Consider the following 26,794-nt stretch of genomic DNA (forward strand, 5'->3'; position numbering starts at 1 on the left):
AGGGTTCAATATTAAATTTTGACCAGATTTAATCTTGAAGGAAACCCAATAAAACCTCCTGTGTTAGTGAAGGGATCTGCTTCAGGCAGAAGCGAGGATTTGTGGCTGTAACAAAGAAAACCTTCAATTTGAGAGAGGACACAATGCTGCTGCCACCATTTGCAGACACATCTGCCCTGCTTTTCCAGCCTGGAAAGGCACAGTGACATTCCAGTAACCTCACCTTCAAGCCACCCAACAATATTTGGTTTTTAGCACATTTCCTTTGTGTTCGTTGCAATTTGAATGCTTTCATTTTGTTTCAGTCTAAGAAATAATTGCCAAAATCAGTCCCCTGATGCAAACACAGAAATCCTGTCTTCTTACAGGCCCTTTAATGTTTTGCAAAACTCATTGGAAGCGAAAGCTCCATGGATGTCACTGTTTACTTGGCAGGAACATCCAGAGATCCCTGTTCAGTGCCTGCACTTCAGCTCTTGGCTTTTATTTTCCATTTCTGCCATGGTTTTTGAAGAATGCCACTACACAAGGAGAACAGTACTTTGAACCTTTCTCCCAGAGTCACTGAATCCCTTTGCTTCCCTCTTTGCAGCACTCTGCAAGTTCTAAGGAAGCTGCTCTCCTATGAAGGGAGTGCTGCAGGAAAAAGAAAACAACCTTGTTTACTGGAGAATTCCATACTGAAGAGAAAGGCCTGATGGCTGCTCCCTCTGTGCCCTGCATTTTGGGAGTGACTGGCTGGTTTTGGGGTTTGTGATTCACTTGCAGTCACTCAGGCATGGGCAAGTGAAGAAACTTAACCCAGGCCTTCAAAATGGGACAGAGCAGGGAGAAAATGGAGTTTGTGAGGCAGCTGTGGGTCTCTTTGATAAGCCCAAGTTAGGGATGGAGAGGAAACAAGAGGGTATTTGAAATACAAAAAGAACTAGAAGAAGAGATTGTAGATTTAGGTCAATTTAGTGCTTTATTAACTTGTGAAGTAGAGTGTGGTTCTTGAAAAAAACCTACTTTTCCCCATTATTTTTTTCGTACATTTAGATATGCACCTAATAAAACTTTGCACTTTTACTATAACAAAACCCAACCAAGATGAAGCATAATCCTTTCTGTTTTAAAGAAGAATAAATAGATGTTCCACCATTTCAGTGTCCAAAGGGGTAAAGACACACTATGGATGAACTGCTCAGGTACACAAGGATGCCCTTGGTGTTTTCCTGAAAGATGTGTGGTGGTAAATCTTAGTGTTATAAAGGAGGCAAAGTGGTTGCAGAGATCTCTATTTCCTCAGGAGACAGAGTAAGGTTTTTCAGGTGTGATAGGTATGATGAAATATAAAAGATTGGGAAAATGATGTCTCAGAGCCTCTGATTATTTAGAAAGGGAATGTTTAAAGGTAGATTTAAAATTCTGTCACCTATTTAACTGCATGAAGTTCCTTCTTACCTGTGTGGTAAAATTTTCCTGAAAATCCAAGGTTGAAGGTAAAATTTGCAACCTGAGTGCGCAGTAAATTTTGAGTCTCTAGTAAAGCCTGAAATAAATAAGAAATTAACACAGATTTAGAAAAATTAATATTATTTTGGGCTCATCGTTTTTTATAGGACTATTACAGAGAGCTTAATTTTTTCCATGAGAGTTTGATGGGCTAGAAAAGGTAGTTGGAGTGCCTGAGTGTCCAAGGAGGTGATGGTTCTGTGCCTTGGCCCAGGACATTTTCCCCTGGGGCACTGATCCATAGCAGGACTCAAACCCTGCCACTCAGAGGCAGCAATATACTGGCTCACTTCATTAGTGAAGCTTGATAAAATGTGCTTACACCACAAAATAAAATTAGGAATACTGCTCATCATCTAGGCATGAAGGTGTTGGGATTTGCTTACCCACAGGACCATTTTGGGCTGTGTCTGAATAGCAAATTCAGGCTTAAGTGTGAATGAGCAAATCTTCAGGTCTGGCCTGTGGTAGAAGCTGTGTCCATGTCATAAATGCATTTTTAATTTAATTAATGTTTATTTATATTCTCTCCTTCAAGCTAAGGTAAGTCCACTGGAAATGAAAGGAAGCAAAGGGTGCTGCTTATGGAAGAAATAGTCTTGGCCACTGGTCCAGTTTTTGTTCTGGATGTATTTCCAGCTCCTAGGGAAAGGGAGAAGATGATTAAACCTGTGTGAGCTTTACTTGATGTTTACTACTGGTTGTTAGCTCTGCACTGCTCCTGGAGCTGCTCCTTGCGCACAGATCTGCTTTGGGTCCCCAGCCCCTAGAATTTGGGGGTGCTGCATGTGAGATGGGGAGTGTATTTCTCTCCCTGTTGGCCTTGCCAATGCTGAATAGGTTATAAACTCTGTTTTCATCCATTTTCTGTGCCTCCATTATGTGGCCCTTGAGAACTTTTCCTATTATCTATTAATAACACTCCTATTGATTGGACCTTCATGTTCTTGCAGAGTTCAAAGATAAAATGATTGCAGTGGTTTACACCCTACCCCAGTCCAGCTAATGTCCTTCATTTGAAAAAATTACATTCTGTATGGTCATAATTTCCTTTAACTTCATAGGAAAATAGTTTTTTTATCTAATTTAAGCAAGGACCAGAAACCAGAAGTATCTCCAGTGTAGGATAAACCACAAAAGCAGGGTTTAAGCAGCTGAGGTGGGTGAGTGTAATACAACAGACTTCCAGGCAGGGTGCATCTGCCTTGAGTTTTTAAAATAGAAACATACTTAGGGTTGCAAGGAAGATGTAAAATTGAGATAGTGTTTATCAGCTGCAACAGTCACCAAGCAAATTCCTCTCCTTGCCAAAGGAAATAAAGCAATCTTAAGTCAGTAAATCTTGTGCTTTAGCAGTAAATATTAAGGTGGTTGTATGGTTTCCAGCCCATCTTGCCCGACATTTTGTAAGTTGATTATTTCAATCCTGTGACAATCTCACATGTGGGACTATATTTACATAATATATAACAAGTAAACGTTCACTAAAATGCAAAACCTCAGAGACGAACACCACTGTTAGCTGAGACATTGAGGAAAATCCCCAGCTGGTAAAAATCCCCACTAAATTGACACCATTAAAGTCAGAAGCATAGAATCAGAGTCGTTATATTTTAGAAGATAATTTTCCAAGCTATCTAGAGCATTTTAGATATGTTGAGAAAGACTGATGGGCTGAGCAAAATCAATTGAATTTTCCTTTGAGGGAAGAACTTCTTGAGAAATTATCATCACTTAAGGTGCAGTAGGAGAAGGGGCAGGGAACAAACATAATTTCATCACCGGGGCTCCTCTCCTGCTCCGCTCACATCTCAGCAAGATGACAGAGCTGCAGGATAGGCTGGAGCCTCCCAGCCCAGCCTGGCCTCATTAAAAACACAGAGCGAGGATTAAGATGTGAATCCTGGAACCTGCAACGTGTCAAGCATTTTCCTCTGTCTAAAGGGCAAATCTGTCACTCAAACTGGCTTTGGCTTGGTCCTAAAGGCTTTTTTCTTGCCATTTCAATTTCCATATATACATATTAATTCATATAATAGGCAGCTCAATTTTGTTGTCATGACCACCCCTCTATTTAATGCTAAGAAGATATTGTCAGCTAAGGCAGTCCAAACTCATTTTGTCACTGCTTGTCTGTTTGGAGGAAGGCCACTCATGTCTTCCACACCCTTAATATGGAACAACTTTTTAGGTGATTAGGGTCTGCTTTCCCTATTTTTAATGAAAGAGTGGAGAAGCTGCATATCCCTGGCACCCAGAGCCAGAAACCTTCCTAGGATTTGCACAGGCTCCATGGGAGGCAGAAGGTATTTATTTGATTTGATTCTGAAGGCTCTGCAAGGTGGAGAAGGTCTATTGAATTTTAACAGCTGGAAAGCTGATCCCTTTCCAAGGCCAGGTGCCACACAGCTATTCCCCCTCTGCCTGCTGTCCCTGGCTTCACAGGCATCCCCCCTTCCCTGGGGGCTCAGTGATCTCCATCCCACCCCTGTCCCCACTGCATGCCTGTGGAAGTAAAACCAGCATTCCCTGTTGAACCACAGGTGGTTATTTTTGGACGGCTGAACAGATCATGCTTAGTGATTATCAATTTCCAGGGAAAGAGCCATGGAGCACACTGTGCAGGGACAAACAGGCACATCTCTATGCCTGGCTAAGCAAAGACAGGGCTTTTTTTAAGGTAAGCCCTTAATTGCCTGGAATCTCTCAAAACTCATGGATTTAACTTTATTAATTGATTCTTTGCTTTGTCAGCGAAGCTTCTCTCTGACAGTCACAAGGTACAGATTCTTCATTATATTGCATTCAGTAGTTTTTACATTAATCCATATGACTACCTTTTCTAAATTTGAAGTTGCTGTGTCTTTATTCTTCATAATTGGTGCATTTATTAGGAAGAAGTTGATATTTCCCTGCTATGTCCTTGTTAATTCTAACTCAATCCCTCATTTACATAATAAACTTTTTGGGGCGATTTCTGCAGGAACATTTCATGCCTAATAAGAAGTAATTTGCTTTCCTTCATTAAGTACATTAAGACTTCATGCCCCAGACATCATTGACTGTAAACATTTGATTCTGCTCAAATTTAATGCACCAAGGCATTTTGCCCTGCCATATTAGGTTTATTTATGTGCTATGTTCTGGATTGTTAGCTGCTAATGAGACTTTGGCTCTTATTGCTCTAAGGCCTGAACAGTAACCTCATTTTAATGAGTTCATTATTTGCTGCCTTCTGAGTGGAAGACAACAAATTTTCCTTTTAATTAAAGGTCAAAACACCTGTGGCTGAGGGAAGTGTAGAGGTTATCAAATCCTTAGAGAAGGCAAATGAATGACTTGGTGTGATTTTGATGCCAAGCATGGGCTGGCCAGGCTGAGGTAGAAGGTGCCTCTCTGGGGAGCAAAACTCCAAATCTGAGTTAGGCGATAACAATGCTAAAATGCAGTACTGGATTTCTGAAGACATTGTTAAGGCAAAACAGAACTTGAAAATCAGCCAAAGTAATTAAAGAGGCTTTCCTCCCACCCAAAGGTCTGAGTGGATCAATAGAGCTGGTAAAGCACGAGCCCTTACTTGCATGGGCAGTGGTGTTTGGGGGGAGGGGGGCAGAAGCCACGTGGATTGAGCCAGCACGATGGAATTCCATCTTTTTACAGGGGAAAGTGAGGCAAATATTGGGGCTCCATGTTGGGGCTGTCTGTAGGGAGACAGATTGTATGTGCAGCTGTGGGTTGGTGTGTGTGCAAGTGCGCAGACAGGGACTGGTGATCCCTGAAACTTCAGTTAAACCAAAAATGGATTCATTATGGGAATTGATGCACAGATCCTCGTCCTTTTTCTAGTATTCTATTAGCCAGTGTTGTTTGTTGTGCCCTTCATTCTGTTCCCACAGCAGGTAACAGCATTAGAGACAAGAAAGGCTCTTGGGAAAGAAAGGATCAGTGCCTGTGAGATCAGCTGGTGAAAACTTAGTCTAGTTTTGGAGGAAAAATCCTGAAAGTCTCTGAGATGTAGACATTGTTTAGCTTGAAAACTGCAGTTGTCAGAACATCTTTATGACACCTCTAAACATTATTTCTGCAAAGCAGAACCCAACTCCTGACACTCAGAGGTGTCTCAGGGACATTGCCAGAAACTGAGAGCATCAGAAAAAGCACAGGAGGGACACAAGGTCTGCAGGACTGAACATTTCCCCAGTGTGGAGCAGCCAGCCTGGCATTTCATTAGGGCTCCTGCTCATACATGTGCCCCTCCAGAGGCAATGCTGTGAATGTGAATTTTGGCAAGCAGCAAAACCTCCAGGTCTTGGAGGTCCATGGCAGGGTCTGTGTGGTTGGGGTGCTCTGGGGCATTCCACAAGGGAGAGCTGCCCAAGGAAACCCCATCCCAATTTACTGCAGAGCCTGCTGGTGAAGATGCTCAGTGGGTGGGGCAGGTGAGGAAGTTCTTCACTCAGTCTGGAAGGAGATCTAGGCAAGGAGGGGAAGTTGGATATCCCTGCTTTGCAGTGGATCTGTAATTTGCTGTCATCCTGAGTTATTTGACTTGCACAGACTGGTTTGAGGAAGTGCTTCTGGCACAGGAGGATGTGCCAGTGCCTGGCTTCCCAGGGGTGCTGGCCAAGGTTGCACTGTCCCATCACCTTCTGAGGGTATGACTGAGAGTCTTGTCAAAAATGGGCTCATTTGCCATTACTCAAAGTCATGATTCATTTGGGGACAGATCTTAGTGCTGGACAGTGATTGCACTGCTGCAGGTTTCTGCTCTGGTCTGTGTGTATAAAATATGGATATGCTCACCATATACACAATACTTTTTATTTATCTATACTGTGGGCAGAAAATACGTGCAAATATTTGCACATACGTAACTTTAACATTACCTCTGCTTTGAGCTGGGGCTTAGATTAGCTCACCTCCAGAAAATCCTTCCAACCAAAATTGTTTTTCACTTCCAGACAGTTTTCTCAGGCTTCTATGGTACATAGTTGTTATTAATACCAAGAACATGGTATTAATAACAATTTTTATTGCATTTATTCATTTTTGTCCCTAACATCTGTCCTCAGTGCTTGTGCAGCTACGTAGCCCTGAGGTTCATTCCCAAGCTGTTCTGTGCAGCACTTTGCTGCTGGTCTGTGCGAAGTTGGAGGGCTACAAAGTAATAGTTTTTACTCTAAATTTCCAGCTGAAATTTTTTGGAAGGAAAAAAGAGAAAGCAGAAAGTACTTCCAGCAATGTTTCTCTGCACTGCAGGCAGCTGCTGTGAGGATGTGATTTTTTGATTGCCTCTTCCTGCTCTTGCTCCCTCCCTGAAATCTATGCTAGGATAAAAAATCTGACTAAGCCTGCTGTGGTCTTGGCAATTTTCAAAGCTGGTGGAATTGGAATTGATAGGAATACCACAAAGCACTTAAAATCATAGTAATGACTGTAAGGAAGGTGTGAAATAACTAGCCACTGCTATTTTCTGACAGGAAAGCCGTCAGTAAAAAAGTGATGTCTAGCCTGACATTACTGATGGGGTCACTGCAAGACTGGGATTTTAAGTTCCTTATTTTCAGCTTTCAGATTGGAGCATAAATTTCTGTCATAAGGGGGACAATCAACTCAGCTGTGTCTGCACTTGTTAAAACTCAACTTGCTGAGGAATTTTTAAGCCCAGGGAAGCTGAGATGATGATTTCTGTGTGGTGAGGATTTTAGCCAACTTCCCATGCTTATAGCAGATAATACCAGAGTGTAGGAATTAGCAAGAATCCACATTATTGACTTAGTGGCTAGAGTTTGAAAGCAGTTTAGGGGTTGGTGTCAGTAAAATCTTTAATGGGATTTTGAAACCACTTGCTCTATACCCTATGCCAGTCCTGGCTGGAATAGCAGGGCCTGGATCAGAGGGAAACTGCCAAACCTCACAGACCTGGAGGCACGTCTCATCCAGTCCTTCCTGCAAATGGTGCCACTTCCAGTGCTGGCTGCAGAGCACTGGGCACAGCCAGGGCTTTGGCCCTGCCTTCCCTAGGGCTGGGACTGCATTTCCTGGTGCTTTTATTCCTGTGAAGCAGCCTGCTAATCCGTAGTGCCATATAAATAATTAACAGGGAGCTCTCAGCTGGGGCTGAACACAGCCAGCTCTGGCTGCAGATCTATTTTTCATTGTAGAGCTATTACTTGAACCTGTTCAGCATTTCCCTGGAGTTGGCTGCCTTTGTGTGAGGTCTGACAGAATAGGTGGGTTTCTTAGAAGCAAGAAACAGGTGATGATCTGCAAATATTTGTGTAGTATGTTTATTGGAAACAGGAAAAAAAAAATTTTTATTTCTTGAATGGAATACCCACTTTATCAGATCCATTTCTGTGGCTGTGTTGTAACTCTGTCCTAAAGCCTAAAGTCAGAAAACTGTCAGGAGTCTACCTGCATTTAATTGGACCTAGAGGAGTGCATCTGTCCCAGTAGAGGTTCAGCCAGTTCCAGCTGAAGGAGATGAATGGGGGGATCCTGCAGTAAATTGACAACTCGCTGATGACTAAGTGGTGAATAACATCCCTGAGAACTCAGGAGGTGGCTCTTGATTCAGTATTAGAAGAGAGATGATGCTGAATGTGACACAGCCTGGCAGTGAGAGCACCTTGACCAGCTGCTCAAGTGTGGGTGCACAGACACATAAAAATATCCATGGCAATCATTCAGTCTCTTGTTAGAAAAAGGAATTCCTGGCCTTGTTAGAGCACCTAGCAGCAAAAAGCTCAAATGAAGAGCAAGGGGACAGTGTAACAGGGCAGAAAGTATGAATGGAAAATAGGGAGCATGAATAAGAAGCAGGGTTTATTTTAACAGGGCCACGCAGGTGAGTTAAGGCAATTGCTCCCATTCTGGGGAGGATCAAAGGCATTAGGCCTGGCTGGGAGTATCCACAGGAGCTGCTGCTGAAGCTGCAGGAGGAGGGAGTGGCTGCAGTGGCTCCCTGCCAGCAGTGATTGCTGCTGTGTGTCAGAAGAGAGAAGATTTACAGCCTGTTTGGGCCAGAGCTGAGGGTCTCCAGTATCAATCACTGCTGATGCTGAAGGATTTTCTAGGAATACTAACCAAATGTGCTGGCAAGTGCTGGGAGGGGAAAAGCCAGCCTGTGCTGAAGCTGAGAGCAGGAGCAATCTCCTGGGCTGTGGGGAGCTGCTGGCACAAGCCCAGGGCCGAGCAGGATCCCTCCCTGCAGGTCCATGCAGCAGGGATAGGAGCTGGTGGCACTTGGAGCAGAGCAGCAAAGGGGCTTAGAGATTATTTCTGATCAGTTCTGACTTTTGAGAAGCTTAAGCATTTCCAGCAAAAGAAATCTCTTGAAGAAAGGCTCTTCAGGCAGGAGAATCAGGAAAGGCAATCTGCCAGTGGGAGATCAAGGATTATTGGTCCAGTTTTTGAAACAACATGATCAGGAATGCTTGTTTTGATTTCAGTGGCTCTGCTCCCTGTGGCTGCAGTTCAGCCTGGCCAGCACAACAGCTCCATGAAATAAAGAAGAGATGCTCTATTTCCCCATATCCAATCTGCACAAGGCAGGTGGGGTTTGTCTCTCTAATTCCACTGTAGAGCCCCCAAGGAAGAGGCCCAAAAGGCAGGGACAGAGTCCTCATGTCAGCTCTGATCAATCACAAAATTAATCCCTAAAATAGAAATTGAATGGCATAACTGTCTCAAGGCTTTTCAGGGACAGCATCAAGGTCTAAAGTAGTATGTTATTAAAAAATGGTTGTTGAGCCATTGTGGTCTTGTGGCAGGAAACTGTGCCGGTGTCAGTCACTGTGCTGCATGTCAGCCACATAAAACCCACACTGCTCATTAGTTAGCTCAGGTCACGACTAGGCCATGCCCCAAAGTCTCTCTCTCTCCTTGGCACAATACAAATATAGGGTAAAAGACAAGTAACAGCAACAACTACATGTTGGTTGAGTTGTATATTCTTTCTTTTTCTTGTGTTTTGGTGCTTCAGACTTGTTTTCTTAAGCAAAAAAAAAGAAAGAATTACAAATAAACTCTACAGTCTGTTACAGGTGGGTACTCAGTTGCTATGAATTTTTTAAAGACTAGACTAATGGAGGCTACCTTATTTATCTTCTTTAATTTATGGACTTGGATCTACTAAGGTTTAATCAGAGTGGTTTTCTATTCCTTCACTGCCCTTGGAAATCATTCACTTGGATAACTTGTCACAGAAATCAAACTTCCTTCAAGTTCTCATCATGTACATTCATCTCAAAATTCTGAGCACCGACCAGCAGTGTCAAATCCCTGCCTTAAATTTACTGCTTAAAAACTACCTGCTGTATATGCTTTGTGGTGGGGAATTAAGGGTTTTTTTCTGCACACATTCAATCATAGAGGAGAGATTGGAGCAGGTGATACATCCTGAGCTGAGGTGTGTCCTTCAGGGCTCAGAATGGGCCTGTTGGCACAAGGATGGATCTGTCCTGTGGCATTAAAAGAGTGCCTCCACGTTTGGGGCTTTTCCCTGTGTGAGTCTGCCCATTGCTCACCCTCTCCATAAAAATCAGCAACCAGGGAAGTCTGGAGAACTGTTTTCCTTGGTTATTGTCAAACTTTGATTTTGCAGAATCTTGATGAGTAAGGGTGTGCTCTAAAAACCACTAGGATTAAGTGTTGCTTTTTAATATTTCTGAGATGCTTGATACTTGTCTGGCAGAGCTTAGCTTCTCTGACCTTCCTCCCTTCTTTGTGATGCTGCGTTCCATTATCCAGGGAGCTGGCTTCAGTGTTTTGATAACTAGAATTGGATGTTTCTGTGGAACAAAAAGGGAATTTCAAGGTAAATGTTCTTGCTTTGCACTGCATTTCTTTCACCAGAGATCAGAGTGCTTCTGCCACCCCCTGTTCCATCAGGTTCAGTGCAGAGAGAGCTAAAGCCTTTGTTGTCCTCCAGGATAGGTTTTAAATCCCTCCATGCCAGAAAATCCTTCCCAGCATGAAGACAGCATAGTGAGCTGTCCAGAGGAGGCGGCTGAAGATCCAAAGTTAAATGGCAATGCCCATCTTACATTTCCACTCAGTTCTCTTGAACAGAAACATGAAAGGCCAGTATGTTGTCCAACAAAATCAACCCAGACCACCAACTGAGGCTGGCACATTTGAAATGAACAATTGCAGAAGTTTCAGTAGGCTGCTTCTTCATAAAACTAGGTGATTTCAGGTAAAATTGAGAACAAAGCTCTTTAACAGTCAAAGGAAATGTTTCAGGTTCAAAAGTATCACCACACCTTTCCCATATGTGGGAAAATTACACTCAGAGCAAAACTGAAGTACTGCTGCTCCTCAGATCACTCTGGAATAGAACCTGGCAAAAAACTCAAACCTGCACCTTGAGAAATTCAAGTGGTCCAAGGTAATTGTGGAAAATGATGAAGTCTTTCAGTCCTTGCAGTAACTTCCTAGGAAGGAAACTTGTGCTAACAGGAAGCCCTTCTACATGGCTTTTCCAGCCTTTTTCCTTGTGTTCTGGAATGCTCTTCCCAGGGAGGTGGTACAATCACCATCCCTGGATGTGTTTAAAAAAAGACCAGACATGTCACTTGGTGCTGTAGTGCAGTTGAGGTGTTCAACCTCAATGAACCTATACCTAGGGCATAGGTTGGACTCTGATCTTAGAGGTCTCTTCCAACTTCATTATTCTATGATTCTGTGTGAGTGCCCACAGCCAGCCAGCTGCTCCCAAGCTCCCTGAGCACACCCTAGAGGAGCAGTATATCTTCCAAGAGTAATAATGGCTGATGGCAATAATGGCCCAGTGAAAAATCAGAAGGTGCCATCCTTTCCTAAGTCTCCTAACTGTTGGATCTCGTGGCTTTCCTCTGTTCTCACATCCAGGAGCACCCTGGTTGTCAGCCCTTGTGGTGATAGGTCTCCAGCACTTGGGAACAGGGAGGAGAGCTGATCTCACCAGCACATGGAATACTTGCATGGCATCATCTTAAAAAAGACAATTCACATCATTTGAATAATGCCAAGAGTGCTGAACTGAGACAGAAAGGTTGGAGAGGAAGGTTTGGTTTTTGCTTAAAACAGATTGCTATTTCAGAGCCATTCATAGGGATTTTGGTGGCAGCCAGAAAAAGTGGCATTACTGAGGCAGTTAACTTTTAAATCTACCTGCTTTTGATCTTAATCATTAAAGGCAGCACTTTTCCCTCTAAATATTCCCATTGAAAACTCTGTAGCTACTTGAAGTGTAAAGTATGATTTCATGTAACACAGGATCATTAAACTGGGAAAAATATGTTCAGCAAACTATCAAGCTTTTAATTATAGTTGTTACACTAAATTCCACTCATTTCTGAAGTCAGAGATTCTATTACTCTCACAGCTGAAGGGTAATGCCATAATTTTATTTTATATGGGAATAGCTGTTTAGAAATGACAAATACTGAATTGCTGTGACAGGCTTTGCTTGGGTATTGCTCTGCTAGCCCAACAGGATTGTTTGGCCAGGTGTACATCCAAATCCTGGAAATAATTTGCAGCTGTAAGATGAGAAAGTGCTAAAAGCTGGGTGTTTTTTTCCATTGTGGAAATCCTTCCTTACACCTCAAGCTCTCCTTTGAGCTGTGCATTCCCCCTTGTTTGCCCCCTCTCTGCCCCGCTGGGGTTCAGCACACCCTATGTGTTAGGTCACCAGTGAAATGAATAATCCAGAATATTTCTGTGCATGCAATCTCAGCTGGCTTTGAGCAGTTGAAGAGCAGAAAGGTGGTTTTAGCCATCCTGCAGTGGGCTCTTTCCAGGCACAGGTTTCCTGCCCGAAATTCCCTCTGGTCTTTAACACTCACCTTGCAATATTTACAGCAGGGATGGTGGGTCTTGTTTCCTGATAATGTACTGGGGGCCTGTGCCCAGTTACAGCAGAAATAAGAGGGAAAGCATATGGGAAACCATATTCCCTTTCCTAATAACAAACACAGAGGAATTACACTTGATAATACCACAGACATGTTTGTTTATGATGCACATAAATCTTGGGATATGTTGCTAGGAAGAGACATGCAGAGCTTTTTCATTAAAGAATTCACATTCTGCAGATTAACCTATTTTTTAAATGTAATGCATTATTGTTGTTATTATTGTTGCTATTAACCATGCAGAGCATAGCCTCAACAGTTCACACTTGTCCCTGTAACTCCTAAAGTAATAAGATTATAGAGTATTTAATCTCTATTAATTATAGGTTCATGCAGATTAATGCTTATTTATGTATGTATATTCAGTTCCCAAACATTTGTGCTCATTTGTTGAAAAACCTACAGTAAATATTATTACAAAGGAGGTCTCCAGTCTTGTGGCCCTCAGGGATTAAATATTACTGGGAAATGGACAAAGCACTTTTCCCTTGTCCTGCTCTTCACCAGGCTGCTTTTCCCCAGGTACAACTTGCTGCCCTCTAAAAACAATTGGGTCTCCACCAAAAAAAGCACTTGTGCTATCAAGAATCACTGACAGCTTGAAGAGCCAATATTTCATCAGGTCTGGGCCAGGCAGGCAAATACAGTCTGCTGTCAAAAATGTGAATTCCATCATTTTTTAATACCATTTTTTACTTCAAGGGCTGATGTTTTGGGGTGAAAAACACACAGGTGCTGAAGCCAATGGATTTAATTGATTCTGATTCAATCCCAGCAGTTCAAGTGGAATATTGAGGCAGCTTTTAGGAATTGCCTCAGTTGTCAGTATTTTAGATTTAATGTGTAATGTAAAAGCTACGTTAATAATTCTGTCTCTTAAGTAAAATGAAGAGGCAGCAAAAACCTGAAATATCCATTTCCTTGAAATTCTTGTATTAAAGGAATGTCTCAGCAAATTGTGAATTACTTGCATTTTTTAATTTCTGGAAGATCAGCAATTCCAAGGCTACATTTAATTATGATCTTTGGATTTTTTTTTTAATATTCTTCAAACTGCCCCCTTTTCCTTTAGTCTGCCAGAGCAGATGAGCTGGCAGAGCACAATTTTGTTTGAATCATATTCCAGTGAAACATTGTGCATTTCATAAATCAACATTTTGCCACAGAAAGCTGTTTCAGTGGAGCAATCCAGGTTGATCAAGTAACTGGAGTATAAACTGCATTTTCCTCTGCCTTGTCACTTTGCCATTTTAGAAGGATTTTCCACCCATCTATAAGGATAAATGGCTAAACAAGTAGGATGGAAGGAAAATTAAAATCCTAACCTCTCACTCTTTGAATATTTCCATACCTTTGTCAGAAAGTATTGGGAGGGTGGTATTAGCTTTAATAGATTTAGTTTGTGGGTTTTTTTAAAATAAATGTTAAAATTCCAATTAAATGATGGCATCAATTAAAAAATTGAACTCTGAGATAAAAGATTCATCCTTTTCTGATCAGAAGTGTCAAAAATAACAGGGATGTGATGTGCCAGAGAAGCTGAGTGTGTCCCACACCACAGATCCCACTTGTGTTTGGGTGTTGTCTGGATGGAAAATGGGAACAGCAGACTAAGAGAGTGCTGGTAATTCGCAGAAAGAACAGAAACATAGACAAGGGTAAGACTTACAAATACCTAGAGAAATTTTCATGGCTTGGTAAAGGACATGTAAAATTTGTGCTTCTGAAGGGGAAAAAATACTTGATCCATGGCTTTGTTTCCTAAAGAAAGCCATGAAGTGTTTTAACTAATACACTGCTTTGCACAAAATTCTTATTAGCTTGTCCTTTAATTTTCTGGTAAACACTGAAAATGAAATTCTTAATGGAATTGAATAAAAATGGTTTTGTTTTCTCCCTGACATTTCTGGAGAGAAATTGTGAACTAACTTAACTTAATATCTTAAGATATTATCTATAAAATGTGTGTGACTATTTAAGTTATAAATTACCATATTTAACATTAGAAATTTTGTTGACACAAAATGACAAAGTTAAATTCCTAAATAGTCTTATATTAGAATTTCCCATGAGGTGAAAAAAACTCTGTAGTACTTTGTTGGGGTTTTTTTCTGCCTGGATGGAAAGAAGGCAGGTGGAGGTGTAGAACACTGGGAGTAAAAGCAGTAACTGAAAGGATCTTTGGCCATATTCACAGAAAAGACAAAGATTTTAAGACTTAATTTCTGTGAGCATATGTATGTAAAGTATAGGGGTGGATGGATATGGCTAAGGATTTGAAGCCAGACATAGTCAAATATTTGGTTTTATACTTCATTGTGACACAGAGGTTTGCAGAAAACTCCTGGTTAATTATTGCTAAGTAGTTAAGTCTCAAATTTCTCATTTTTTCTGGGAGATTTTCTCAGTTTCTCACCTGTTTGTCCATCCCTCCCTGTCCCCACCCTTTTCCTGGGCACTGCCACTTGCACATCATTTGAATAATGCCAAGAGTGCTAAATTGAGCTTTTGCTCCAAGTGTTCCTCATGCTTCCATTTGGATGACAAAGGCTTATTTAAAGTCACTTAAGTAACGCCACTGAAGGAGCTGCATTATGGATGGGCTCCTGCTAATGTGTTTATTGCTGCTTCAAGTGCTTTTAAGGCAATAATTATCACTGCTCTTGCAGTCTGCACTGCCTGGCCCTTCTACAAGGCCATTCCATCATTCCAGTGTGTTGTTTTCTGTGCAGGAAGCAGCTGCTAGGGCTCCTTTTTAACTAATATGTGTTGTTTTAAAGCTCAGGTTAATGCAGGTCTCTGGAGGGGTTGATATTAAGCAGATGAGTTTTTTGGCTCCTATGGATTCCTAAGTGAGGCTAAATTAAATAGAGTACCACGTGTATCCTGGAAATAGATTCCATTTTTCTATAACCTATGACTTCAGAATTAGTTTGGAGAAAGGATTCAAGAAATAAGTACAAATCCAGGAAATCAGTGCAAGTATAGAAGAGCAATGTGACACAAGTCAGCTTGTGAGCACCAGAAATGTGAGCACCAGAAATCTGAATTTGACCTGGAAGACCTGCCATTTCTATATTATAAAATGTATTGTGACATTTTTTAAATGTATTGTGACATTTTTTAAAACATCAAATTTTAAAATGCTTTTCAAAATGAAGTTCTCTTGAGTTCTTATAGCCAGAATGAAGGATGATTTCTCTCACTTTTTTTAAATAATTCATTTGTTGTTTTGTGCAGTGTTAGACTTTTTTCCTTGGGGGAAAAAACCCCAAACATCTGAGATTAATTCTGTGTTTAACAGAGATTATTCTGAGATGAATTGCTTGTACAAACAATACCAAATTGAACCCTACAGACCAAACACCAGTGTGTTCCCTGGGTCAGAAGAATACCAAGTGAGTTTTCAAACATTGAGGAAAATCTTGCTAGGGACACAGTTGTTCAATAAATTCAAGAGGTAGAAAATTTGAGCCACCAGAATCTGTTTTCTGACAAGACTCTCTAAAACACTCTGAAGACCACCTAATTTTGAGTGGGAAGGTGGCAGATGAGAAAACTCCAAATCTATTAGAATTCAGGAGGGTCCTTGGATAGACAGTCAATCCATCAGGCTGCCAAGGAGAAGGATACGGGTTCTGCTGGTGCCAAGGGAATTGTGGTGTTTAACTACACTGCTACTGAAGTTGTGAATGAAAGAACAGGCCCTGTTGAAACAAAAGAAGAATGAAACATTCTGTCTGATGTGTATTGACAAGGCACTTGAGCGGTATTCAACACTCAAATTATTACAGAAAGAATTGGGTGATTCAAGAGACCTGAACAAGGAAAATATTAACTGTCATCTCTGATGAAGCAGAAGGGAGCAGGGACTCCCATTACAAAAAAAAAATTATTAAAATTTTCATGTAATGCCTCTCAGTTGCTTTTTGAATTCATTTTTAAGGACTTTAAGACTGTCCAAAAGTGGGAGCTGCAGACTCCACTTCATTGTGTCACTCTCAAGTGCTTCAGAAGGTGACAGAAGTGCCACCCAGGCTCAGTGACTAATGCTTGGCTTGCTCTGGGTTTCTGGGCTGAGCTTCTCCCTGGGCTGGCCATGGTTCCTTTACTGGAAGGGGCTTATTATGATTAAAAGGGTATCATGGTGACTGTTTTATCTCACGACTGACCATTCTGCCATACCTGGTGATGTGGCCCAGACATTTCCAGTAGTTCCACCTGAAAGCAGCTGTCTTTGCACAAAAACCAGGGATAATCATATGCTGGAGAGATGGAGAGGTTGAGCTCAGCTCCCTGCTGTTCCAGTACTCTTTAATTTGGAATTGCCAGGAAAGATGCAACTGCAACATGATTTTTGTCTTGAAAACACTAAAATGAGCCAGAAATCACAGGCTTTAAGTGTTCCAGGCATTTTAATGATGATCAAGGTCAAAAACAAAGTGCAGACTGTGGCAGTGAGGGGGTGTCAGAGACAAATTGTTATTTCCACTGAAGGAAGTGGAGCTCAGAGGGGGAAGGCAGCAGGAGAAGGCAGACAGGCTGCAGAGAGAAGGGTGGCCTGCAGTCAGCACTAACAGAAATGACATTCCCAAACATGGCTCCATCATTTACTGCAGCTGAGAAAGCCCCAGGATCCTCCCATCCCTATAGTGACAATTAGAGGGGTTACAGAAAAGGGAAATGGAGCTTTTAGGGAAGGGAGCTCTGGGATATGGTGGTGCTGGGACAGGCAATTTCTCCTCGATTATCTCGTCAGCTCCAGCTGGGAGAGTGGGATAAGAGAGGGGAGCAGGTGGTTCTAACTCCACCCAGAAGGAGGTTTGTTGCAGTCTAAATCCTGGGGCTGAGAGGAGGGTACCAAGTGAAAAGCTAAAGCTTTTTGTTTCATTTGGAGTAGGTTTTTGTTTGTTTTATTTATTGAGGGGTAAACGCCTTAGCTTGCACTGTGCTCTTGCAGGGCTTTTGAGTTAGCAATAGAGGGTGTATTTGTGAAAGGTGCTGGAAAACCCTGGTGGCTGCATGGAGCTCTTCCTGGGGGAGTAAATATTGTACTGGCTCATACTATGGCAACAGGAAAAATAGCAATACTTCAGCAAGCTCTTACTCCTTGTTTGGGAAATGCAGCCCTCTTAGTGCTCAGTTAAAAGCAAACTTTAAGGGTGAAAGCTTTGTGTTTTTTCTGTGTGGCTCTCCCAGAGACAGCATAAAAAGACTTTTCCGGGGGTTTTTTGCCAAATCACTGATGCCAGTGATACTGGACTCATGTGGCTGGGACCCAGTATCATTTACAAGAACACAAATTCACTGTTTCTGCAAATTAACTGAAGAATTCTTTTGCCTTTGAAAATCAAGCACTGAGATAATGTATTGGCAGGCAGGAAAGGGAGAAATTCATTTGCAGAGGCTCTCTAGGCTCATGATAGAACTCCACAAAGCTGGGAAAAACAGCTTTCTGTGGCTCTGCTGAGTTCCTGTTAATTACTTAGCCAGACATGACCTTGCACAACTTCTTCAACACCAGGGACTAGGAGATCTTCTGTGGTAAACAGAGCCCATAATAACCCTGTTCTCTAATCTCTGTTTCTGTAGCTGATGCCACCCTTTATAAAAGTGTGTGTGTGTCTATATATATGTTTATCTCCCTGAGGCACCTAACTGACAAATGGCTTTGTGAGGGAATAGGAACATTTGGGTTGCAGGAAGTCATTACACAGGCACAGGTTGACTTGTTTGATTACTGTTACATGCCAATATTGCTATCAAGGGACTGGCTGGGTATTAAAGCATTCCTGAGGGGTTTGGGTGGGCATGGCACCTTTAGAGAGCCTAGCAGAGAGTCCCTAAATCTCTGCTCTCTGTGAGCAGCCACAGCCCCTCCTCCCAAAGGCAGGGCAAGGCTTTGCCATCACTGAAATATCAGCCTCCTAAGTAGTTATTTCTGCCTCTCAAGCAAAGCTGCTGTGCCTTACAGGGTGAAGGCAGGTCTGCTGGTTCTTAATTTCCTCCTTCCCCAGTGACTTGGGAGATTGTTCTCTAACTGGCTGTAATTACCCTTTTCTGTAAACTAACCAAAGTGCACTCTGCTTTCAGTGTTATGCTCATTAACAGGATTCTCTTCTGTGGGTTAATGGATGCTGGGAATGTCCAGTCTGTAGGAGCAGACTGATTTGTGTAGCAAGTGTTTGTGAGTTACCCTGAGGAACAAATCTCTGCCGGTTTGAAATGAAATCCATAACGTTGAGGACAGAGTATCTGTGGGTGCTCAAGTTGCAGGGTGGATTTATGTGTGAAACATTCACCTAAAAATGGGAGAAAAACTTTTTATTGTCCCCAAAAGAGAGCTTGAGGGGAAGGTTCATTCTGAGCCTGTGCCTGCAGGAGATGTCTCCCTGTGGTTAGTGTTTGTGGTGTGATTACTTGTGTGAGGTGAGGAGGGGATTTATCCTATGAGTGGCACTTCTGGTGTTTTTGTGAGGAAGGTGGGCTGCTAATTTGGCATTGAGAAATGTGGGGAAAATGAAAGCTTCCCTTTGTACCCTGACTCAAACATAATGAATGAAAGAAGGCTCACCATGCATTGCTTGGAAAAAAAATGAAAAATGTCTGAATCCCAGGCAGATGTTTTTCCTTGTTATTGTTTAGTTATTCAGCAGCGTGGACTGGTTGGTTTTCAGATGGATAAAGGCAAGCAGCACATAAATATGATTCTGAATGCTTTTAACAGCATCCAGCTCTTACTGCAGCCCCTGGATGTGGAGTTTTCTGCCGTGTCTCCTATAACGAGCGCAGAAGTGTGGCTGCTGTGCCAAGCACAGCTGGAAAGGTTTGCCTGGCAATGTTGTTGACTGCTGGACAGTAATGGGCGTGACTTGGGTTTTTTCCTGCATAATGAGGTGATTCCAGTGAGAGCTAAGCTCTGAATCTCCAAGTGTCCCTGTGTGGACACTGCTCTGCTGGCAGTGGGGGCTCTTGGACTGCTGTGGGACAGTAACATTAAGGCTTCCTTAGCGCAGCAAACCACATCAGAAAGGTGCTCTCAAAAAGGTGCAGGCAGGAAGCTATTGCTGAAAAACTTGTTTCACAAGTGCCTTTGGAGTGAGTTTCCTCTTGTGTAGGAGCCCTTGCTCAGAGCATTTCCCCATGTATTTCCAGAGAGAAAGCACTTGATGCACAGTGCTCAGATCTCAAAGGCACCAGGCACTCCTTGGTGCTCAGAATCAGCCCTGATGAGCATTCATACACCTGATGTGGCTAATGGAATTGCCCCAACTGTTCTGATGTGCAAAATTGTTTCAATTGTTTGTGAGACTACTGCTCTTGCTGGGTGTTTGGCTACCCCAAAGGTCTGGAGAGGAGGCTGAGGAACATAGAAATTGTAGAAATGGAAATAAGGGTTTAGAAATGAAATAGAAATGTGCTTTTGAAAACAAAAGGTTTGCTTATTGTTCCTGAAAGCAGTGGGTATTTATAGGAAAAACCCTCCAGAATAAATGCTGGAGATTGTGATATTGCATGCTTAGGGATTCAATTAATCTCTATGATTCCCACATGTGGAAAATGACAAGAAATAACTGTCATGCTGTTGAGCTCTGTCTATTCTTTCCGAGCTGCACGCATCTTTGAGAATTACTCTGACCAAATTTAATGGTGTCCCTGGATACAACAAATCAGGAAAATAAGTGTAGAAGAGCCCCCAGTGAGTAGTCTGTGGGCCTTTCACTCTGTCAGATGGTTATGTCACTTGCTCAAGTGCATGATGTGCTTCCACCCTGTCACTGGTAACTTTAAATGCTTACCTGCTAGTCTGTAATGAGAATTATCCTGATAACTCTTAGGAGTCATGCTGGGGCTGTGACTTCTTCAGGCTCTTTTTTTCCTTTTGCTCTTTGTTTTTTTTAAATGCAGTGATGGCAACCGTCTTGTAGTGTTCTGGCTACTTGACAGCAATAGTGAGAGAAATAATACAGAACAGGCCTCTAGAAGATATTATGTATGTGCAACATATTATGTATGTGCAACATGTGTATGCCCCTACGTAGACACATCCATAAGTGCATCTCTGTATGTTTGTGGGAAAAATGCCTTTTCATCTCAGGCTGTGGTTTATGCATCTGCTGGCTGCACTTGTGCACTTCCAGCCCTTACCAGAAAAAAGGGCTGCTCAGCTTGTACAAGCTTTGCCTCCTTTTAAACTCCCATTAGCATGCACCTGTGTCTGGGATGGTATCCCCCAGTTCTTGCCTTACCTTCACATCGTTGATGTTCATCCTCGTCCCCTCCTTCCCCACGAAGATGTCGTCGATGTCCACCAGAATGTACCTCTCCAAGGAGAGCGTCAGCTTCTTCCCCGACAGGAAGGAGATGGCGTTGATGAAGATGAGCTTGTGGAGCCAGAAGGTCAGGTTGTTCCCAAAGAGGACTCTCTGGATGCCGTCGTGCAGGCCCAGGTCCTGGATGACGGTCGCATGGAGAGCGGCGTGGGGCAGCGAGGCCGGGGTGGGCCTGGCGGGCTGCAGCTCGCCCAGCAGCACGGGCTGGTAGGTGGAGTGGTTGAACTGGAACACCGTCCAGTCCTGGCCGGGCAGGAGGCCCTGCTCCAGCCTGGGCGCTTTGGTGATGCGCAGCAGGGGCGAGCGAGGGTTCACCACGCAGTCTCGCAGGGCCACGTTGTTGTACAGCTGCAAGGGCAGCCCTTTCAGCCTGCTGCTGGGGGAGCTGTTCTCGTTGGCTTTATGAAAACCAATTATGCTAGCACTGTATTCCACACAGTATTTTTCCAGAAGCTCTCTATTCCACGAGTCCATGGACACATACTTTAAAATATTCTCGTATATAATGATGGTGTACTTCCCTCTCCCCTTGTCTGTAAGAGGGGGAATGTCCCCCTTGGCTGGTGTAATGACCATGTGGTACTGAAACTTGCTGGACTCGAGGATGGCTACGATGTCTTGCCCCAGCTGGGAGTACTGGCTTTCCACGAACAGGAGCACAGTGGGATCAGTCCTAGAGGGATCAATTGGCTTAGGTGTTCTCAGCTCCGCAGACCTGTAGGGCAGAAGTTTGAGGTCCTCGCACTCTGCTTGCCCAGTGGTTTCCACGAGGGCCATTTCCTGCTTGTAGCCAGTGTAGAGGAAATAGGCGGAGATGACAGTACTTGCCAAGCAGAAGGTGGCCAGGAGAATGACCAGCATTCGGAAGCTTCTGTGGAGCTTCCCAATGAGATTCATCTTTGGCAGGGCTTCCAGTTCCTGCTGGACTTAGCACTCTTCCAGGTGCTCCTCCTAATGTGCCATGGGAATGAGGAGTTGCAGAAGTTCCCTTTCCGAGGTGTTCATGTGACCATTGCAGTGCATTTATGAGGCGTTCGGGGAGGCTGTAAGACTGCCGGAGCGGGAAGTCAAAGGATCGGGAAAGACAAATTGGAAGAGGTTTTCTCACAGAGCAGCAGCTGCCAATAATCAATGAAGAGGACTCTTAACATTATCTGCAACAAGAAGTAAAAGAAGAGTAAGTAAAACAAAATCCATAAAGCAATTAAAACCACACATTAATAAGGCCAGTGATTGATACTGGTAATGTGAGTAAAGAGGGAAGTTCTGAGTAGTTCAAGGAGCACTCAGTGTCACTTGCTTTCTTGGTGCATTAAGATAAACTGCATTAAACAACTCCCCCGTGTTCTTAGGATACAGAAATGAACTCTGAAGAAAACTAGTTGAGGATGTGCATCTCTTTATCTGCTTGTCTTATCTAAAATGTGTCGTTACTATTGCAGATGGAACAATGGAAGATTTTAGGGGCAACGTTTGGACCAAGTGAATATTTGTTAAATCTGGGACCATATTCTGCATCAAATTCAAACTGCATAAGGTATAAATTCTGTATTGGGTTGAAAAACTAATGTTACCAAAGTGAAAGATATGACAGGAGTTTGAGGAGAGATTTGTAGGGCTTTCTCTCCAGTTTCCATTCTGCACTTAGAGCAATCAGAGTTCCTGGTCTGGTTTAGGAACTATAAAGATTCTGTGGGGATTTTCCAAATGAAGAGCAGGCTGCTACTAATGTGGGGTACAACTGTGCTTGGCTCTGCCTCCCTCAGTGATCAGTGGGAGGTGCTGTGTAGAAGGAGAAGTACCTCAAGGAAGCTGTTTTAGTGCTGGGTGGACAAGTAGGTGGTGTGTGTGCTGGTCCATGGCACCTCTGGCTGAAGCCCTCAGCCTCTGGTCTGTTCCTGTATGCATCAAGGACAGGGTGCTTAAACCTCATTGCTCTGAAGCCCTTGTGCAATTCCTGGCAGTTCTGCCTAAGTTCATGAGAAATTGCCACTGGTAACAATAAACCCCATGATTCAGAGGCAGTTAAAGCTAACTAAATAAATAGCCTTTGCTGCTCTATGAATTTAAGCAGGAATTAACATCTTTGTGAATTATTGATATTGTTTGTTTATTGGAACAATGTGAGACAGTAAACAATGAACTGTTTTGGAACTGCTGGGAAGAAATGCTTTTTCCAGGCAGATCCTTCCCAGTTGATGTGTCCTCTTCCATTAACTCAGATTACATTTTTGACTTGCGTTCTGAAAACTATTCATTCATCTTAAGGTTTGCACCTAAAACTGGAAAATGCTTGTAAGAAGCATTTAGAAAGAAGGAGTTTGTTTTCTGAGACCATTTGTGACGCTGGTGGGTTGAAGCTCTTATCTGATTTACCTTCCTCATTTGGAAGTTTGGAAGGAGATATTGAGACCCCTGGATTCTGGGCTGTTCCAGTAGTGACCCTGCTCTGTCACATAACTGGCCAAGAGGGGAGTGAGGTAGGGACAGAAATAGGAAACCTTTTATGCATTTACTCATTTCTTATGTGTGAGAGAACAAATGTAAGAGGAATCACAGCTACCGTTAGGAACTTGAAGTCATCCTGATAATCTTAAGAGCATTTGCCCTGCTTTGGTGCTTCCCTTGTTCTACAATTGTCTGCCTGCTGCGATTTCACTTCTTATTAAACCTCCAATTAAGATTCCTTCAAAAGATAACACCGGATCAAGGGAAGCATCCTCTGCAAGATGGTGCTGGAGTTTGGGTGGCATTGAGGACTCCCTCAGGACTTTATCAGATCAGGACTCCTGCTTTCCGTGGGAGGGGCAGCCTCCAGGGCTGGGTCATGTGTCCCCCCAGCAAAGAGCTGACTGCAAAAAGCCTGTTCGGTCAGCACCAGACAGGCAGGTGACTGGGAAAGAATCTTGAACTCCCGCTCCCCGGGCTGTGCATCCTCGGCTTGCTTTGAGCACTAGAGGGCAATCGCTTCTTGCTTTTGCGAGGCAGCACCGGCTCTCCCCCCGCTTCGCAGCACACTGCCCTGCCTCCGGCCACGCTCCCGCCAGAAGGCGTCGCAAATCCCCAGGGCACGTAAAACACCTTAATTAAGACTCCGATGCTTAAAATTAAATAAAAGGCAGGAGTTCTGCTCGAAAAAATGTGCCGCTGCATCACCCTGGATGGTTTGCAAATGTTTCAGCCTCCACCTGTGGCCCAAGGGAATAGCTTGTGAGAAGACCTAAAATGGCACAGTTTTTCTTCAGTATTTGGCCCTGCTGGATCTCCTGGGTACTGGTATTGCAAGCTGTCAAAACAATCAACTTCACCAATATTATAGCTTGTGTTACTAAAACAGGAGAAGCCCCTGACTTTATACTAGTCAAAACAAAAGTATGGACTTCATCCCTAATTATTTCCTCCCAATAACACTGGTAAAATCCCATTGAGACAAAATATGAATAATCAGATTTCATATTAGCTACTATCTGTTGTATGTAGACGTTGTAATTAAGTGTGAGTATTCCCACTTATTGAGATGCATAATTACCTAAAATTGATAAAGAATTTAAACTTACATAAGGAAACCTGGCATTGGAGTGGACCTTTTTTAGTCTGCCCATTGTTTTTCAACTGCTCTGTTGAACTGATTATACTGTTCAATAAAAAAAAAAAAGGTGTGAAGTAATTAAAGGTTATGAAAATAAATCAGCTAAATTAGCCATTAGTGGAACTTTCTCCAAGGCATAATTGGAAGTTAAGTGCCATTTGTGCCTTTGAAACTCTCCTCCTTTAAGTTCAACAGCTTTGCATTCACTCCAGAATTCAACTATCTTCGTAGAGTTCCTGTGCTAGATGTATTTGAGCAACATGAAAATAGGCCACATTTCATAATTAGTGTTACTTGTGGAGCTTCTTGGTAACTGGTATTTGAGGTCCTGTGCTCCTGTGGTCACTGATGAGCACTCACTGACTCTTCAGAGAGGTAAAGGCCAAAGCTGAGCGCATTTGGTTGAGGAATCAAGGCTGCACTCATCCAGGGTTGGTCCTTCAGTAGATCTTGTCCATTGAGCTGATTTCCTCCATGTGGGGCCTTGGCCCAGCAAGAGCAGAACACTGCAGTAAAGCTCTGTTGTGATGTCAGACACATCTGCAGGGACTCTAATTTTTCTTTAATTCAGGCAGCTGAAGAAAAATGGAGGCTTAAAAATTGCTGCCTCCTTGCTAAATAACACTTCCTGCTTGCCCGCAGAAAGGCGTTTGATGGATGACTAAAGCGTGCTACTTCTGAAGATGATTGATTGGGAGATTAGGACTTGACTATTTAAACTGATGGCACGACAGCCAGGAGAAGCAGCCCCCTGGTAATGCCATGTGGTAGCTGTGCAGCAGGAATTCAGGCTGGCTCCTCATGGGCCAGCTCCCACGGGGACAGCTTCCCCCAGGGCTCGGTGCCTGAGCCAGCACACTTGGTGTGTGGGCTGGGGGAGCTCCTCTTGCCTCTGATCATGGTAGGCAGAGGATCTCTGAGCTCCTTGAGCTTGTGGGAAGTAGAAATATGGATATGAAGCCATCAGCTGTGCTGGCTCACCCTGAGGATGCAGCTAATGGGCTTGACATCTGCAGTGGGTTCAGAGCGTGGCAGTGCTGGCACTGCCCAGCATAGCAGCAGGACCCTGGTTGTTCCACAGCACTGTGGCCATTCCCAATCTCCTGTCTGCACCACAGTGCACTGCTGGGAGCAATTCACCTGGAGGCAGACCGGAGCTTCCCCTTCCTTATTCTGTCATAAATCAGAAGTCAGAATGTCTTTATTGTCTGTATATAAAACTTCCCTTTAGGCTAAAAACCTAATGTAAAGCCTTTCCTTTTTCTTTTCTTTCTAAGCTTGTATGACTCCTGTCATTTACTGCCAGCCCAATGAATTATGACAGCTGCCTTGCTGCTCCTTGCATGAGAGTCCTCATTCATTACAGAAACAAGCAGCCTGATTTGAGTGATAAATGACTCCTGGTGACCATTTGCAAACATTCAGGGTTTCCGTTCACTGAGGAAGGAGAAAAAGAGCATTTTTCTTTTCTTTCCCTCAGAAAAGTTTCCAGGAGATTTTTTGGCTGAGCTCACAAAACTTACATCCTCTTTGAAAGTAATTTTTTTTTCAAACTTAACTAAGCTGCAATGTGTTTTATGTTTGTAAATGTGGCTTTGTTTGAGAGAGGTCTCGATACCAGCTTCTCATAGCTCATCACAAAGTATTAGAAAACTCTCTTTACCTAGCATAAGGCCAGCTTCTGAGCTGATAAGGGCTGGAGAGCTTCTGACTTCTATTTTAATATTTTTGAGTGGAGAGGCTGCTCAGTACTTTCACCTCTTTTGTTTCTTTTATATGCATAATCATGTGTAAGTTGAACACCCAATTTTTCAGTATTTTCAGCCGTTTGATCAAGTCTATATTGTACATATAATCTTGTGTGATTTCAGAAAGCTAAATTATGCCAGAGGGTGAAGTCAATAATCAATGAATATAAAGAAAAGAGTTTGAAATACCTCAACTGGTGCACTTGATGAAAGCTGGTGTGATTTTTAGCATGAAACAATACTTGGAAGGGAGCTGTTTGACCCTTCTGACTTCTATTTCTCTTTGACTTTGAGCTTTTCCAGATGATTTCAGAAGGTGGTGAGAAGGCTCCCTGGTGGAGCAGTGGTTGGAGGGTGATTTGCAGATGAGTTTTGCCCATAGGGATCTTCTCACACCTGTGCACATCCTTTGGTTCCCCAGCCCAAATGTGACATTTCATGTGGCTTAGCTCCTTGTAGAAATGTGTTTTAAGACTTAGCCAGACCACCCTTGTGGTGAATGTTGCCTGATGTTCAGCCTCACCGCTTCCTTCTTGTGACCCATTAACTTCCAGCAGTCCCACGGTCATTTGGACCACCCAGAAATTCCATAAATATCCCATCTGGGATGTTTCAGTGAGGCTTCCTCCAAATGGCACCATTTATGGGTCTCTAATGCATTGGTACTTCTGAACATAATGAGTAGTTGCAACATTTTCTCAGGAATTTCTGACTCGTGCTCTCTCT

The 26,794-nt window shown here is 43.0% G+C and overlaps 1 protein-coding gene across 1 annotated transcript in view; it reads right to left on the reverse strand.

Annotated features, from left to right (window-relative positions):
• Positions 1-21,685, reverse strand: part of LOC132074212 (bifunctional heparan sulfate N-deacetylase/N-sulfotransferase 4-like) — a 48,534-nt gene extending 26,849 nt beyond the window's left edge. Inside the window, exons 1-2 of the mRNA XM_059473842.1 lie at positions 20,648-21,685; positions 1,444-1,531 (exon numbers count right to left, since the gene is read on the reverse strand). Coding sequence (XP_059329825.1) covers positions 1,444-1,531; positions 20,648-21,628 — 1,069 coding nt within the window. The 5' untranslated portion in view covers positions 21,629-21,685. The remainder of the gene's footprint in view (positions 1-1,443; positions 1,532-20,647) is intronic.
• Between the last annotated feature and the right edge of the window lie 5,109 nt (positions 21,686-26,794).

This window comes from Ammospiza nelsoni, chromosome 6 (assembly GCF_027579445.1).
Source record: "Ammospiza nelsoni isolate bAmmNel1 chromosome 6, bAmmNel1.pri, whole genome shotgun sequence".
Lineage (NCBI taxonomy): Eukaryota > Metazoa > Chordata > Aves > Passeriformes > Passerellidae > Ammospiza > Ammospiza nelsoni.